The sequence below is a fragment of the Dasypus novemcinctus genome, chromosome 24 (genome assembly GCF_030445035.2).
Source record: "Dasypus novemcinctus isolate mDasNov1 chromosome 24, mDasNov1.1.hap2, whole genome shotgun sequence".
In the NCBI taxonomy this organism is placed as follows: Eukaryota; Metazoa; Chordata; class Mammalia; order Cingulata; family Dasypodidae; genus Dasypus; species Dasypus novemcinctus.
Window position 1 is genome coordinate 48,868,525 of NC_080696.1, and position 16,749 is coordinate 48,885,273.

General features: G+C 49.0%; 1 protein-coding gene across 1 annotated transcript; it reads left to right on the plus strand.

Annotated features, from left to right (window-relative positions):
• The first annotated feature begins 6,325 nt into the window (after positions 1-6,325).
• Positions 6,326-15,212, plus strand: PIGT (phosphatidylinositol glycan anchor biosynthesis class T). The gene is made up of 12 exons (XM_004469844.5): positions 6,326-6,556; positions 7,123-7,300; positions 9,197-9,324; positions 9,618-9,718; positions 9,859-9,945; positions 10,450-10,537; positions 10,632-10,729; positions 10,832-10,997; positions 11,634-11,834; positions 13,423-13,588; positions 13,714-13,797; positions 14,454-15,212. Exons 1-12 carry the CDS (start codon positions 6,370-6,372, stop codon positions 14,857-14,859), a joined length of 1,890 nt encoding a protein of 629 aa, XP_004469901.2. The 5' UTR covers positions 6,326-6,369; the 3' UTR covers positions 14,860-15,212.
• Positions 15,213-16,749: the final 1,537 nt, after the last annotated feature.

Here is a 16,749-nt window from a genome sequence, read left to right on the forward strand (position 1 = left end):
AAATACAGTTTTGAACAAGACAGGCTGTATCCCTGCCCTCAGGAAGTTTACTCTCCATGGAGGAGAAAATCAAGTAAATGCCACAGTTCATGGCACTATCAGTATTAGAGGAGGAACCTCTGTGGTGCCAGAGAACAGCCTGTATGATCACAGAAGGGCTCATTTTTAAGCTGAGCTATTGTAGGAGTTAGGTAGAAAACTGCCTGTCAAAAGACTTTCAAAGGAGAGAGCATAGCCCTGGAGAATGGGAAAACATTCAGCAGCTGAATTGTTGAATTTGAGGAGGAGAATAGTAAGAGTGAAGGGAGAGGTATGGCTGACAAAGGTCAGGTTGTGAAATAGTTTGAAACCTGTATTAGGTTTCAGTTTGGCTGCTAATAAGAGGGATTAGGAATATCAGTGACTTCAAATACAAATTTATTTTCTCATAAAGCAGTTCTGTAGTTATTGGGCACCTGGGCTTCATTTCAGAACTTTTTGCTCAGTCATCATGGCACATGGCTGGCATTCTCACTGATACCTCATATCTAAGATGGCTGTCAGAGCCCCAGCCATCATGCCCTTGAACCTGGCAGAAAGCAGAAGAGATTGGGGATGGGCAAAAAGGTCATTTTTTTTCCTACTGTAAGAAGCTTATTTTTGGAAGTTCTAACAATAGCACCCACTTTCATCTCATTGGCTAGAGCTTAGTAACAGCAAATCGTTCATTTGCAGACATTTTATAGACATGTGGACACAGCATTATCTAGGAAAAAAGGGAAATTCTGGCCTTTGTAAAGACTACCCTTTTAGGTCATAAAATTACCAATGCATCTGATTTCTGTCCTACCTACCAAACCTCTCAGGAGCATCCTGTCTACTGGGAAAGCCAGGATCCTCCTTTAGAAGGGCATACTGCAGTCTTAAATAGAATCAAGGTTCTTTTACTAAGGAAAAAGAGGATAGTAGTCTTTGAGTAGGTAACTAGCAGTTGATACATTAAAGGCCACATTAAAGAGTTTAAACTTGATTGGAAGTAGTGAAAGGTTACAAAGTGATTGGATTTGCTTGTTAAACAGGTAAGTCTGGCCTCAGTGTAGAGAATATTCTGGAGGAGGACAGACTGAAAACAGCCACAGAGCACAGTAATCCATGCAAGAGAGAATGATAGCCAGAAGACAGTGGTAATGATTAGTGTAATTGTGTCAAGGGAGGGTATAAACAAATAAATGGCATTACTCATTTGATAATGTTAAATGTCAGTGTCTTACATTCAAATACTGAGTGTGGCCTTGGGGGTGCAGTTGTAGTTTTAAAAAAAAAGACGTGGTTCCTGCTCTTAGGAAGTTTATAGTCTAGTGGGAATTCAAATATAAAATTGCAGCTATGACATATGACAAGTGCTAAGAAGGAGTTAATAGCCTACTCAGAGAGGTCACGGGCGTTGCCCTTGAGGAAGTGGCATTGGAGCTGAGCTCTGAAGGATGAGTAAACTAGAAGAATGGCTGGAAGGGTTCCCTGTGGAGTACTGGCTGGAGGGAGCCACAGTGGATGCCTGGCAACCAGATGATGGCAGCAGTCTAGATAATAAACAGTGGACTGGGGTGGAGGAAGGGGAGATGGAGAAAAGGAATGAAGAGATTCTTAGGAGGCAAATTCCAAAATATTTGATGAGTGGGTGTGAGAGAGGAAGGGGTTAAGGGTGCCACCACTTCTGCCATCGCTACAGGATGATTTGGAGGGCTGCTCACCCAGATGGGGAATACAAGGAGACAACCAGGTTTGGGAAGGTGAAAAATCTGATTTTGGACTTGTGGAATGTGAAATGCCTTTGAGACACCCAAGAGGACATGTTGTGTAGGTACTTCAACCCAGGGGTGTGGGATTTAGGCTGGGAAACAGGTGAGTCATCAAAGTATAGGTGGTAACTGAAGCCATTGGTGTGAATGAGTTTCCAAAGAAGAGAGAGTGTGGGATGAAAGAAGGAGTTTAAGGAACAACAACTCATTTCTCATATTGGAAAAAAAAAAAATCACCTTCCTTTACATATCAAACACCACCCTTGGGATCAGTGATCTTCACCCTAAATCCCAAAGCTCTTTGTGCCACCCCGGCTGAGTGGCAGGACTGCAGTCTTCTCATGGTTCCATCCTGCTTTCACCCTCACCGGAGGCCAGTGTAAGTGAGTGCCCCTAAGCGCTCTTCCTAGTATTAGAAACGCCAGGGAAGTGGAAGTATTCCTTGTCTCCAGGAAGCTGTGCAGTGAATATCTTTTGTTCTCGAGCATCTGCGTCCAGTTGAGAGCATCCACTAAGTTGGGCCAGGGCCAGTCTCATGTTGACCTTTGGGGCAATTTGGTCTTTCTTCTGACTTTGGCAGACACTTTTTTCTTGGGAGTAGCAAGGTTCTACCACCTGTCTGTGGCTGAGCCTTCTGGGCTACAGCCCATGACTCTGCGGTTCTGCTCTGCAGGGATTTCCAGCTCCTGAGCCTACCTTCCCCCCTTACTTCTTGGGTGAATGACAGGAAGCTGGACTAGCTTGATCGCTGTCATCAACATGTTAGTAAATGCTTTAGTACCCCAGGCACACAGTGCTAAGATCAGCGGTTTGGGGCAGGGAGCCTGCCTAGGGAGAGGGATCTATAGCCCTTTCAAGATAAGATGTAGAATTGTTTCTGGGCCTATGGGGAGCCTTCAGTTCAGCAGCCATGAGCCCCAGCCCCTACTTGGAAAAGTCTAGAGTGAGCCCAGACCCCAGGACCACTTCCTGGCTTGGACAATGACCTCTCCTCCTGCCAAACCACAGGAGCTTGGCTCATCTTCAGAGCCAGCATCTCCAGCTGACTGGTTTTTGAGGCCACACAGTGCCCTTGGAAATGGGAGGATGGTTTGATGCCAACTCCTTGGCAAGGAGCCCAGCTTTCAGTCTCGGAGCCACAGTGTGACTTCTGTCTTTAGCATACATCTGTCATAGGATGGAAATCCTGACAGGCTCTGGAGAGGACATAAGATAAAGAAGACAAACTCATCCTTGTAGAACCTTATGCTCTGGAGGAAATAGAAGGAACCATAGCTGGGGAAAGGATTCCTGGAAGGCACACAACTGCAGCAATCTCCAGGGGTACACAGAACTTGCTTGGCAGTATGGGGCCTCATGGAACTGCTATGTGTTTTATTGTTCAGACATTATGGAGCACCTACTTTATGTTTGTCACCTTGCTTGGGCAAGAGATAATGGAGCTCTTCCAAGAACAGACATGGCACAGATAAATGAAATATAGTATGAGAAGGCTTGTAGCAGTAGAGCATAAAGGACTGTAACACACTGGAGTAAGAGAAGGTATGTCTTCACTGGAACTGGATTTTTTTTTTTTTAAGATTTATTTTTTTTATTTATTTCTCTCCCCTTCCCCCCCCCCCACCTCCCCCCAGTCGTCTGCTCTCTGTGTCTATTTGCTGTGTGTTCTTCTTTGTCCCCTTCTGTTGTTGTCAGCAGCCTGGGAATCTGTGTTTCTTTTTGTTGCGTCATCTTGTTGTGTCAGTTCTCCATGTATGCGGTGCCATTCCTGGGCAGGCTGCACTTTCTTTCATGCTGGGCAGCTCTCCTTACGGGGCGCACTCCTTGCGCATGGGGCTCCCCTACGCGGCAGACACCCCTGCGTGGCATGGCACTCCTTGTGCACATCAGAACTGCGCATGGGCCAGCTCCACACGGGTCAAGGAGGCCCGCGGTTTGAACCGTGGACCTCCCATGTGGTAGGCAGACGCCCTATCCATTGGGCCAAGTCCGCTTCCCTGGAACTGCCTCTTGAATGATGGGGACAGGCAATTTCAAAAAGAAAAAAAGCAGGGAAGCAGATGTGGTTCAAGCAGCTGGGCTCCCACCTATAGCATGGGAAGTCCAGGTTCCGTTCCTGGTGCCTCCTGGAGAAGACAAGCAAGACAGCAAGCTGATGTAACAGGCTGGCGCAGTGAGCTGACACAAGGTGATGCAGTGAGATGACACAACCAAGAGATACAGTGAGGAAACAAAATGGGAGATGCAACAGAGCAGGGAGCAGAGGTGGCTCAGGTGATTGAGTGGGCCCCACCCTCTCACATGGGAGGTCCCAGATTCAATGCCTCCTGAAAAAAGAGAAGACCAGCACACAACAGACAGACACAACAAATGCAAACAATGGGGGGGGGGGGGGGAGAAATAAGTAAAATAAGTCTTTAAAAGAAAAAGAAAGCATAGAAATACAAAATAATCATAATCATGATGCTGACAGCTACTTTTTTTTCCCCTAGTCCTGGGTCCATCACTCTCTGTGATTTTAGACAAGTTATCTCAGTTCTGTATCTCAGTTTCTTCATTTGGAAAGTAGAGATAACAATAGTATCTTACCTCATAGAATCATTTGAGTATGTGTTGGTAAATGTTATTATTAAGCCCTTACTATATTCCCAATCCTACATATACAGCTAATCCTTACAACAAGTCTGAAAATAGATTCTTCCAATTTACAGATGAGGAAAAGTGACACTCAGGTTGCACATGCCCATAAGGATTCAAGGCTGGGGTGGGGATTTGAACTCAGGTCTGTCTGACCTCTAAGTTCATGGCCTTCTTAACATCCCATATCTAAAGAAGCAGGAGCACTGGAAGTAGGTAGAATGAGGGCATAATGAAACAGACATCTTTTTGGCACTTTTTCTTTGGTTGTTTGGGGTCTAACTTAGACTTGCCTGTAACCAAATGTAGCTCTTCATGGAAGTAGGGTTGTGAGTTTTACCAAAAGACTGTCCACAAACTCCTTCTGAATGTCTTCCCCATATGGCAGGTGGGAAAACCAAAGCAAGGAATTTGACATTGGAACTCCTAAACTTGAAAAAACAAGCCAGGAAAAAATGGGGAGAGGGGGTGTTGTTAGCAGCAAAAGATTTGAACAGACCCTTCACAAAAAAATACACAGATGGCCAATAACATGAATAGATGCTCAACATCATTAGTCACCAGGGAAACGCAAATTTAAAACACAAAGATACTTCCACATATATGCCCAAATGGGTAAAACTGAAGACCAACAATACCATCAACAAATGTTGATAAGAATATGGAGCAACCAGAACTCTCATATGTTGTTTGTGAGAGTATAAAATTTTGGAAAAAGGTCTGGAAGTTTCTTATAAAATTAAGCATATACCTACTTTTTGACCCAACAATTCCACTCCTAAATATTTATACAGGAGAAATGAAAAACATAAGTCTACAAAGTAAATGGTACAACAGCTTCGTTCATAAAAACCAAAAACTTGAAAGAACTTGGGTTTCCATCAACAGGAGAATGGATAAACTATAGTATATTAACACAGTTTAATAGTACACAGCAATACAAAGAAAACTACTAATATATGTTAATAATACGGATGATACTCAAACACATTTTGCCCAGTGAAAAAAGTACCATACACAGCATACACAGTATGATTTCGTTTAAATGAAGTTATAGAACAAGCTAAACTAATATATGGTGGGAAAAAATCAGAACAATGATTGCCTCTGGAAGGTGGGATGGAGGCAGAAATTGACTGGGAAGGAGCATTAGTGAACTTTCTGGGGTTTTAGTAATGTTTATCTTGATAAGGGTTTGGACTACACTGGTATATTCATTTGTTAAAACGCAGAGACTGCACTTCAGATTTGAGAATTTCATTGTAATTTTACATCAGCAAAAAGGCTAACATATAAACTGTAGCTGATATATGTACGTAAGTTATAAAATTGGGGGAAGTGAGCTAGCGTCTACAATTCGCTCTGAAATGGAACAGAACATAAGATGATGGCTGTATAGCCAAGTATAGTAAAATGTTAATGGTGCAATCTAGGTGGTGGGGCAACATGTTCACTTAAGATTCTTTCAACTCTGCTGTACGTTTGAAAACTTTCATAATAAAAGGGCCAGTGATTTGGGGCTTTCACCACCAAAGGAGCTGGTTGAGCTTACGACCCAACAAATGGAGAGAGTAGGAGCAGGAGGCACGAGTCCGGCTGTGTAACCTCTCAAGAGTAATCAACCATTTCAGTCTGTTTCCTCAACTATCAAATGAGTACAATAGGAGTAGTGGCGCTTTCCATAATTAAGCACTTCCTGGTGGGTGATGATACCTCGAGCCGCACCCCATGCCCAGGCGCCCACTCCCCGACATCCCTTCCCGGCGACCGCAGTAACCCACCAGCCCTGAAATGAATCTCCGCGACCCACTCCCTGCGAGCCCAGACCAAAGCTCTAGCCTTACACCCGGGTTTCCAGGATGGCACCGGAAGTCACTTCTCATTCTCTCTTCCTATTGGATGCTGGCCTTTCGTGGGGGCGGGCACTACTGGGAGGGCGGAAGAAGCCGCAGGCATGGCGGCGGCAGTGCGGCTAGTTCTCACTGTTCTGCTTCTCCTGGGGCTGGGTGGCTGGAGCCGTGCAGAGGCCCCACGCGACAGCCTACGGGAGGAGCTCGTGATCACGCCCTTGCCTTCCGGGGACGTAGCTGCCACTTTCCAATTCCGAACGCGGTGGGATTCGGAGTTGCAGCGGGAAGGAGGTGAGGGGACTCGAGATCTGACCCGAGAAAGATTTCGGTGGCACCTGCTGGGCGTAAGGTGGAGGGAAATCTTGGGGTTGGAGCCTGATCCCTGGTGGGGTCCTGGCCCCGGGCTCGAGGCCCTATGAGTTGGTTTATTGGGGGAAGCATGGGGTAGGTAGTTATTAAAGAGCCCCGTTTTACTTATGATAAACTGAGGCCAGGAGAGGGTCAGTGACTCCTGAGTTGAAGTCCAGTGCTCTTTCCGCAGCTCCAGGCAGCCACTCTGAACCTTTAGTTAGAGCCCATTGTCATGAGCAGTGATGGTGATGTTGCTATTGGCAGTTATTATTTGTCCTGGGTGCTAGGCACAACGCTAAGTGCTGTAAATGGTTACAAGGAAGAAATTGAAGTTTAGAGAGAGGCAAAGGGACTTGTCCAAGATTACAAAGCTAGTAACAGCCTGGAATCCAGATATCTCTGACCTCAGAGCCTGGGATATACTACTTCTTTATTTTTTGGAGTGGTGCTGGGGGTCTGAGAACCTTTCCTCTAGCATCATAACTCACCTGTTCTCCCTCCCCCAGTGTCTCATTACAGGCTCTTCCCCAAAGCCCTGGGACAGCTGATTTCCAAGTACTCTCTCCGGGAGCTGCACCTTTCCCTCACACAAGGCTTCTGGAGGACCCGATACTGGGGGCCACCCTTCCTGCAGGCCCCGTCAGGTGCCGAGCTCTGGGTCTGGTTCCAAGACACTGTCACTGAGTGAGTGCCCACCTTGGGTCCTGTTACAGGGCATGTGGGGAACGTGGGACAGCAGGTCCAGCAGAGAGCAATTCCATGGGAGCAAGGATGGCATTAGAAATAAAAATATATATATTACCTCTGAGTGGCATTCTTTAATTTCCTGAATATATTCCTCTCCTAAAACTCCCAGGTATAGAGTAGCACATGCATGTCCCTTCAGAGGCAGATAACACATAATTGAAGCTTACTTGGGCATAAGGTAGTAAAAAACTGGCAAACTGGAGAGCCATTTAAAAGGTATTCAGATTTAGTAATAATAATAAATAGCATGAAGGCCAGGCACAATGTATTAGTGGGCTAGAATTGTTCCACAGGTTACTAATTTATGGTCATATTAGATGAATTGCCTTTGTTTGAGGTGGGGAGGAGATCTTGTCACTAGAAAACTATTTCCCAGTGGCTGTTCTGGCTGTCCTATTTAGAGCAGAACTTCTATATGCAGAGGTTGCAAACTCATATCTTCAAAGACCAGGGAAATAACATTAGGGAGCGAAGGTGTAAAAGCATTGATAGAGACGCAGGTATGAGAAATATATCCAATTTTCTTCTTAATCCGACTTTAAAAAGCAATAGTGCAAATGTGATAAAAAACATTTTAGGGTATAATAGGGAATGGTGGGGTCTATGGCAGGCTTGTTCACCAGTCTAAAGAGAACAGCTGTGACTCAGCTCTCACTGATTGTTGCCATATAGGAGTAGAGGCCTAATGTCATCAGATATTTTCATTTTTTAAAGAGATACCAGATATCTGGATTATATTGTGAAAATTGGCAAATTTAAATATCGGCAAGGAATTTGAAATATAAGAAATACTTGTGCACACCAAATGAAATGTGGTGGTGGTTTGGTAGCGTTCTCAGCCTTCAGGTGTGCAATCTTTAGTTGAAGAGCTGTGAACAGTGAATTATCAAACAAACAACAAAAAACAGGACAGCTTTAAGAGGTGATGCCAAGTGAGGAGCAAGCCGTGACCCTCAACCTAGCCAAACCTTCCTCTCTTGCCTGAGCTCTGACTTACTTGCCTTTTTCCCTCCTCCCTGCTGGCACTGTCTCCCCTCAGCCCATAGCTGGCTATAATGTAGAGCTGATGTTTAGAATTCTGGCGCTTATTAAATTAAACCTGCTTCCTATTTATTAACATAGAGAACAAATCTGCTTTGACATTTCTCTAAGAAAAGAGCACTTAGTTTAACTTGATGCTTTTGTGGGGTCCTAGAATGGTTTTTTTCCTCCTTGTTCAGTGAGACTCGATTGATAGAAGACTTCCCACCTTGAGGGTAGAAACAGGACTTCCCTTCATGTCCACAGTATTCAGAGGGTGGGAATGCTTGATTGTTTCAGACACATTACATGGTGTTGTGGGAGCTACATGCATGACCCAGACTTAGTCCCAGTTCCGAAGTTGCTCTTAGCCTAGTTGGGGAAAAAAGACGCTATCACCTAACAATGCCTGAGAGGAGCCCAGTGAGAGGCTTGGATGGTGGGAGCCACAGCTGTGTTTGAGGGGGCAGGAAACTTTCTGGAGGAGGAACCCAGCCCTGGAGCTGTACCTTGAAGGTAGCCAGAGAGGCTTGAGCATGGCATTCCCAAGCTGGAGGGATTGCCTGAGCAAAGACTGGGGAGCTGCAGGGGTGTCCAGAGGACAGTGAGGAAGAAGAGGCTGAATAGTGTGAGCCGAAGGAAGCAGGCTAGGGGGTGGGGCGGGCGACGATGCTCTCCCCACCTCCATCAACTGGCCTTTCTAACGGTGACGCTTATTGCCTTCTCCCACCGTGGGTTTGGCAGTCAGCTCAGGCTTGGGGAGAGAGACTCGAGCAGCCTCGGGACAGTGAGTGGGTTTGTGTCTCTATCCAGTGTGGATAAATCCTGGAAGGAGCTCAGTAACGTCCTCTCGGGGATCTTCTGCGCCTCCCTCAACTTCATCGACTCCACCAACACGGTCACTCCCACTGCCTCCTTCAAACCCCTGGGGCTGGCCAATGGTGAGATAGCCCCTGCAGCCCCTTCCTTCTCTTTCCTCCTGCCCTCCCTTTTGTGTCCTGTCTGCTCAGCTTCCTTCCTCAGACGGGGCCAGATCTTAATCCCCTGGTTTGTGGGCCGGAGAAGAAGGCTTCCGGAGACAGTGCTCTCTCCGCATTGCCTTCCCCAAAGGGTCGAGGGAGCCCCACCCTTGGCTGGGACCGTCAGGGTGCTGGAGAGCTGGCTGGGAAGCAGGAGGGGGTCATCCGCATCGCGGGAGTGTGGGTCCTGAGGAGTGGGGCTCTGCCTTCCTCAGACACGGATCACTACTTCCTGCGCTATGCCGTGCTGCCGCGGGAGGTCGTCTGCACCGAGAACCTCACCCCGTGGAAGAAGCTCCTGCCCTGTAGTTCCAAGGTGAGGCCCCTGAGAATGAAGGGAGCGGCAGATGCCCCTTCACCGCCGCACCGCCAGGGTGCGTCTGGAGGTCACCTCTGCCCTACACCCAGGTGCTCCCCACAGAGCATTGAACTTTCCCTGTTTCACGCCTCCTCCAGGCAGGCCTCTCGGTGCTGCTGAAGGCTGATCGCTTATTCCACACCAGCTACCACTCCCAGGCAGTGCATATCCGCCCTATTTGCAGAGTGAGTCATGGGCAACGGGGGTGCGTACCGTCAGGGGCTCTGAGAGGAGGTGCAGGTAAAGCGTGGAGCCCAGGGTCTGGCGTGGGCCGAGCGAGTGGGGTTGAGGATTATTTGGGCATTGGCCATACACCAAGGGAACCAAGTGGTTGCCTGGTGGCCACTCAAATACATGTCTTGGAGCATAGCGGTTAAGAGTGTGCGGTGCAACTCCTGACCCGGGCACTCACCAGCTGGCGAGTGAGTCACTTCATTTCCCCGAGCCTTGGACTCCTCATCTGCCAAATGAGAAGAAGAGGGGTAGCGACTTCTTAGGGTCTTGTGATGGTTCATTGAACTGATGCATGTAAAGCTTTTGGCACAGAGTGAAGTGCTCAGCAGTAATTGTAGCACATCAGTGGATGGGAAGATAATAAAGAGACAGGGCTGGAGTCCAGGGGGCGTCCTCGGGCAGGGTGGTCGGGTGGGAGTGGTGCACCCTCACTGCTGCCTTCTGGCCCGTGGTAGAATGCACGCTGTACCCGCGTCTCCTGGGAGCTGCGGCAGACCCTGACGGTTGTGTTTGGCGCCTTCATTACGGGGCAAGGGAAGAAAGGTAAGCGGCCTTGGTAGCGCATCACTACCCAGCCAGCCCTGGCCCTGCCCTGTCTGTGTGGACCGGGCTCCCTCCAGCCTCTCCGCTTCCTCAGACTGGTCCCTTTTCCGGATGTTCTCCCGAACTCTTACGGAGCCCTGCCCCCTGGCTTCGGAGAGCCGAGTCTACGTGGATGTCACCAACTACAACCAGGTAACAGAGGTCTCTGGCCACACGTCCCCCTCCCCACCCCCCAAAACCAGCTCATTCCTCTGCTCACCTGTCAGCCTGGCATCTGTCCCCCGCTGCCCGCAGGACAACGAGACAGTGGAGGTGAATCCGCCCCCCACCACCGCCTACGAGGGCGTCATCCTGGGCTCCCGAAAGACCTACGCCGTCTATGACTTGTTTGACACGGCCCTGATCAACAACTCCCGCAGCCTCAACCTCCAGCTCAAGTGGAAGAGGCGCCCAGAGAATGGTGAGAGGCTGGGCCGGCCCCAGTGGGCCACGGAGATTCCTTCTCTTGAGGAAAAGGCCCAGAGTCCCACCTCTTCGCCATCAGATAGTTGGGCTGTGTTTAGAGCCAGCTGTCTGGAGCCGGGTGCTCCCAGTTCTGCCTCTGCCTCTTCCAAGCCCTGGGACCTGGGGCAGGCCCCTGGCCCCTGTGAGCCTTAGTGTCCTCAGCTGGAGAATGGGGACCATAATGCCTAGTGGACTGATGAATTAATGTAGAACATGGAGTTTGTTCATGCATTCATTTAATCAACAATACTCTGGCATTTGTACCTTGTGCCAGGCATCGAGGGGCAAATGAGACAGGACAGTCTGCATTCAGGACGGGTATTGTCTGCTAGTTGAGGAAACACGCAGGCTCTCCTGAGAGCACCTGGCTTGCATTAGGGGCACAGAGCTTGGCACATGATAGGTACTCAGAAAATGACAGTAATTTTTTGATCATTGCTTGTGGGTGGGGAAGACAAGGATAATTCCAGAGCCGGGTTCCCAGTACTGGTGGCTGAGCATTTCTCCATCTACTCCCTGGCTTTGGAACCCAGAACAATGTGTGGGGAAGGGATGGGGAGGAGCTGTTAACTGCCAACTTTCCCCCCCGCAGAGGCCCCACCGGTGCCCTTCCTGCATGCCCAGCGGTACGTGAGCGGCTATGGGCTGCAGAAGGGGGAGCTGAGCACGCTGCTCTACAACACCCACCCGTACCGGGCCTTCCCCGTGCTGCTGCTGGACACCGTGCCCTGGTACCTGCGGCTGTATGTGCACACCCTCACCATCACCTCCAGGGGCAAGGAGAACAAACCAAGTGAGGAGCCGAGTCTGGGGCAACCCCCCCCCCACCCGCCAGCTTGCTCTCTCTACAGGTGCCCCAGACCCGGGAGTATATCTGAAGACATACAGGCTTTTTAAAGAGTTTGGAGCAGTTTGATTTAAAAAAAAAAAAAGAGTGGCTTTGCTGTGCCAGATTTGAAAGTAATTTATAAAGCAAAAACAATTAGAACACATAGTACTGATGATTTTTAATAGGACTGTAGGAGGGTAGCAGCTTTTCTATCTTTTCCATTTTCTCCTTTCTGAAGTCTTGGGCACATCCTTGTGTTTTGTGATGATTCATGGACCTTTAAGGTAGAGAAAGGGTTGGCAAAAAAACTAGGGTTTGGGGAGCAAAGAAGATAACAGAGCTGGGGTGGAGAGTTTTTGCTGCCTTGAGAGAGGTAAGGAAGTACAGCTTAAAATCTATATTTTTAGGAGAGTTAGTATTTACTGAGGGTTTCTATTAGGGGCCAGGCATAGCACTAAAGCCTTTGTTTTTCTTTGAGGACGGGGGGAGAGGGAGGGCTAATAATAAAGGAAAAGACTTCCTAGAAGAGGTTCTATCCCATCCCAAACATTCAAAAATCTTTAAATACCCCTGTTGTTTCCCATATTTTCGAGTCTGTGGCTAATAGTTTTACTTATTTTCAGTACCACTGTTTGTCCCACCTTGAGAATTTCTACTTCAAAGGACCTACCTGTGTGTTCTCTAGGTTTTTCTGTATCTTTTTTTTTTTAACTTTTTACCCTGGAAAATTTCAAACACATACCCAAATATAATAATATAATTTGCACATACTTATCACCCAGCTTCAACAGCCTCCAACTTCTGCTTATTCTTGTTTCCATTTGCCCCTTCACTTTTTTTTTTTGTTTATTCTTCTGCTAGAGTAATATAAAAGCAAATCCCAGACATTATATCAATTCACCTTTAAATACTTCAGTCTATATCTCTAACAGATAAAGGACTTTAAAAAAACCCAACCATATCATTATCAGTTCTGTTTTCCCCAGTGGTCTTAAAAATAACCATTTTACTGTTGGTTTGTTTGAATTGAAATCTATAAGTCCTCACATTACATTTGCTCGATATGTCTCTTAAGTCTTAAAAATAAAAAATCTGTATACCTTTTCTACTCTTTTATTATTATTTTTAATGCCAGTTATTTGTTGGAGAAACTGGATGGTTTATTGTACCGAATGTTCTAGATTCTGGGTTTGGCCTTTTGCTGGTGTTTTAACATGTTCTTCCATCCACTGTAATTCTTGTATATTGGTGGTTAGAGTTAGAAACTGATTAGAATCAGATCCCATATTTTTGTCAGGTAAGCTCCACAGGGGGTTCTGTGAACTTCCTGTTGCATCCCATCAGGGCTCCTGATGTCTGGTGCTCCAGGTTTAGCGATGTGAAGTTTGTGAACAGGCTCCCGGATGGCTGTCCTGGAAGCACAAGACCCTGCTCCCTTCCCGGAGCCTGCTGCCCCCCACCTTCTAGGCCCCAAGGCCAGCGGTAGGGACAGGAGGTGTAGGTGGTCTGACCCCAGGTAAGAGGTATGGGTGACCCTTGCCTGTCTCCCCAGGTTACATTCACTACCAGCCTGCCCAGGACCGGCTGCAGCCCCACTTCCTGGAGATGTTGATTCAGCTGCCGGCCAGTTCAGTCACCAAAGTGTCCATCCAGTTTGAGCGGGCCCTGCTCAAGTGGACTGAATACACCCCAGACCCCAACCACGGCTTCTATGTCAGGTGTGCCCCACCCCCATGCCTTCCCCCTGGCCTCCCAACCTCCCCCTCTACCCACCCTCTCAGCCACTTACTCCTTGGTGGGGAAGCCAGTGAGGAGCATGAGCCATCTGTCTCCGTCTCTACAGCCCGTCTGTCCTCAGTGCCCTTGTGCCCAGCATGGTGGCAGCCAAGCCAGTCGACCTGGAAGAGAGCCCCCTGTTCAGCACCCTGTAAGTGTGACCACTACCTGCACTTACGTTCTTCGGGTGGGGCTTTAAGGCACATGATCAAGCCCCTGCCTCTTCTGAAATAATGTGCAGGCTCAACTCAATCCTAATACAATTTCTAGGGGTCAATCTTTCTGAAAACTTTGATTGATTGAATGATGCAGGAAGAATAAGTAGATGAGACTAGCAGTACTTATAGTTTATATTTATTCCTTTATTTTCTTACCAAATATTTAATTGGGCACTTAGCAAATGCCAGGTACTTCTAGAAGCACTGGATGTACAAGAGTAAACAAAACAGACTTGTGACTTGCCTCCTGATGCTTACAGTCTAGAGAGAGATTCTTGTCTAGAGCATAATGGGGCTGTGGGGGCGTTGGGGGTAATCTAGTGGATTATCCATGCAGGCTTTTCCAAGGAGGTGACATTTAGGCTCACAGCAGAAGGCTAGGAAAGGGACAGGGCCCCGTTCCTCCAGTGCAACCAAGATGCTCTCCTTTGATAAGGCTTACATGTTGAGCTTTCTTATGTCTTCTGCCAAAAAGACTTTGAAAACCCTTATCATGGCACGTCGGCCCCGTGCAGCCCGCAAGGGAGGAATCGGGGAGACCAGGGCGCGCAGCCCGGCCCCACCTTCCCACTCCTCCCTTGACCCGCAGGTTCCCAGTCTCCGATGACTCAACCTACTTCGTGCGACTCTACACCGAGCCGCTGCTAGTGAGCCTGCCGACGCCGGACTTCAGCATGCCCTACAACGTGATCTGCCTCACCTGCACCGTGGTGGCCGTGTGCTACGGCTCCTTCTACAACCTCCTCACCCGCACCTTCCACATCGAGGAGCCCAGCACGGGTGGCCTGGCCAAGCGGCTTGCCAACCTGCTCCGGCGCGCCCGTGGTGTCCCCCCCGCTCTGAGGCGTGCCCCCGTTAGCGGCGATTGCTGCTCTTTCTCTTGGCTTGGGGGTGGCGGTGGGGAGGGGTGGGGAGGAGTGGCCACTTGCTCTCCCTGCCAGAGCCTAGAGTTGCCTTTTGAGCCAAATTACCCCTGGACGAGGCCAGGGTCCTGAGCCGTGCCGCCCAGGACAGTCACCACGAGCCACTTGGGGCTGATGGGAGTGAAATCATTTAATGTAAAAAGTCATTTCCTCAGCTACAGGAGCCACATTTCAAGCCACATGTGCCTAGTAGCTGCTGTCGTGGACAGCACAGAAAGGCATTTCCATCACTGCAGATCTAGAGAGTGGGGTGTGCTTGAGAATGCGGAGCACTGTGACAGGTGGAACTTACTGGCGGGGGAATAAAGAAGGCTGCTTCCTGGGCTCTTGGCTTATTGCCCCTGGGGCCTTGCTGGGTGCTTGAGTAGGTCTTTCCCCTTCCCCCACCAAAAAACCAAGCAAATAAAACCCCTTACCTCCTCCCACTCCTGCCAGAAATTCCATCCCATCTCCTACTCCCCCACCGTCCTCATCTGACTAATTCCCCAGACTCCCTGGGTTTGGCTGGGAAAAAGCCTCCTCAGTGTTTATGTAAGCATAATCTGTGAAAATGAGTCATCCCCTGCCTGAGAACCAGTCCCCTGCCACCAAGAATAGAGTTGGAGAAGGCGCAGAGTTCTGATGTGGGTGTGGGGCATCCTGGCTTCTGGGTTCAGGTTTTGCTATTTGGTCTTGGGCTGCAGTTTCCCATTCTGTAAGGAGAGGAGTTGGACTGGAGGGAGAACAGAGAGGTGGGAGGGGGTGGATACGGTGCCAGAAAATTCCCTGAAGTCCTCATCCGTGCAGGATCACTGGGAGGGGACTGACCAGGATCCCCTGGATTTCTCCCCCTCCCGCACTCCTCAAGCACACAGTTCCTGCAGGACAGGAAGAGCCTCCCAGGGCTCTGTGTGGAGTCCCAGGAGGGAAGCAGCAGTGGGTCAGGCGCATGGGCTTCCCCAAAGGCCAGCTCAGCCTGGCTCTACGAGGACCTGCTGGCACTCGGGGAGCTGCCGCCCTTTGCCCTTGCCCTTCTGTTGGCAACCCTGGGGGAATGAGGGCCGCAGGAGGTGGGAGGAGGGCGAGGCAGGTTTGATTCCACTGCTGACCCTGAGGTTCAGAGGGAACCAGGCCTGGGCGCTGGGGTGGCCTGAGCAGGTTTCCAGGGCAGGTCCTGGCCCTTGTGCGGTGACTTCAGCCGGCAGCGGCTTTGAAGGCTGCTGACCTGTCCCAGAAGGAGACAGGATGGGCCCAGGTCAGTGCAGGAATGGAGGCAGAGGCAGGTTTCAGCAAGTCTAGGGCTGGGCAGGGCTGGTCTTCAGCTGTGTTCACCTTGGCCTGGTGGTAGAGACGACAGCTCCCATCTTGGTGTTCCAGCCATAAGCAACATTAGTTGCAGCTTTCCCATCTCCACCACCGTCAGCCCCACCCTTGCCACCTACACCTCAGGCACCCTCATTACCACCGTTGCCACCACCCCTCGGTAGCGTGTCCCTCATTCCCATTATCACTGTCATCACCAACTCCCCATCAGCTGCTTCGCCACCATCATCACCAGCACCCTCCCATCACAGGTGCATCATCTTAGAACCACCATCACTGTCCCCGTGTCTATGACAGGACTCAACGGGGGTGGCAGACCCTCAAGCAGATCTTGGTGGTCTCAGAATTGTTGGCATTGCCCCGATAACCAGCATAGACAAAGTGTTCGTATTTATTGGAGACAGTTGTAGAAGTATCAGCTGACACAGACTTTGCAGTGGCCCCTTGCTGGGGGGAGCCAGCACAGCTGAACAGGGATTCTTTGAGATGTTTCCTGGGGGGCCTCTTGTTGAGTTTGGTGCAGGGTAAGAAAGAAAAAGCTGTCATTTACATGTCTTTTTTTTTTTTTTTTTTTGCACAAAGCTTTTTTTATAACCACAGCATTTTTAAATTTAATTTTTATTGTGGTAACATACACAACATTTCCTATTTTAACAACTT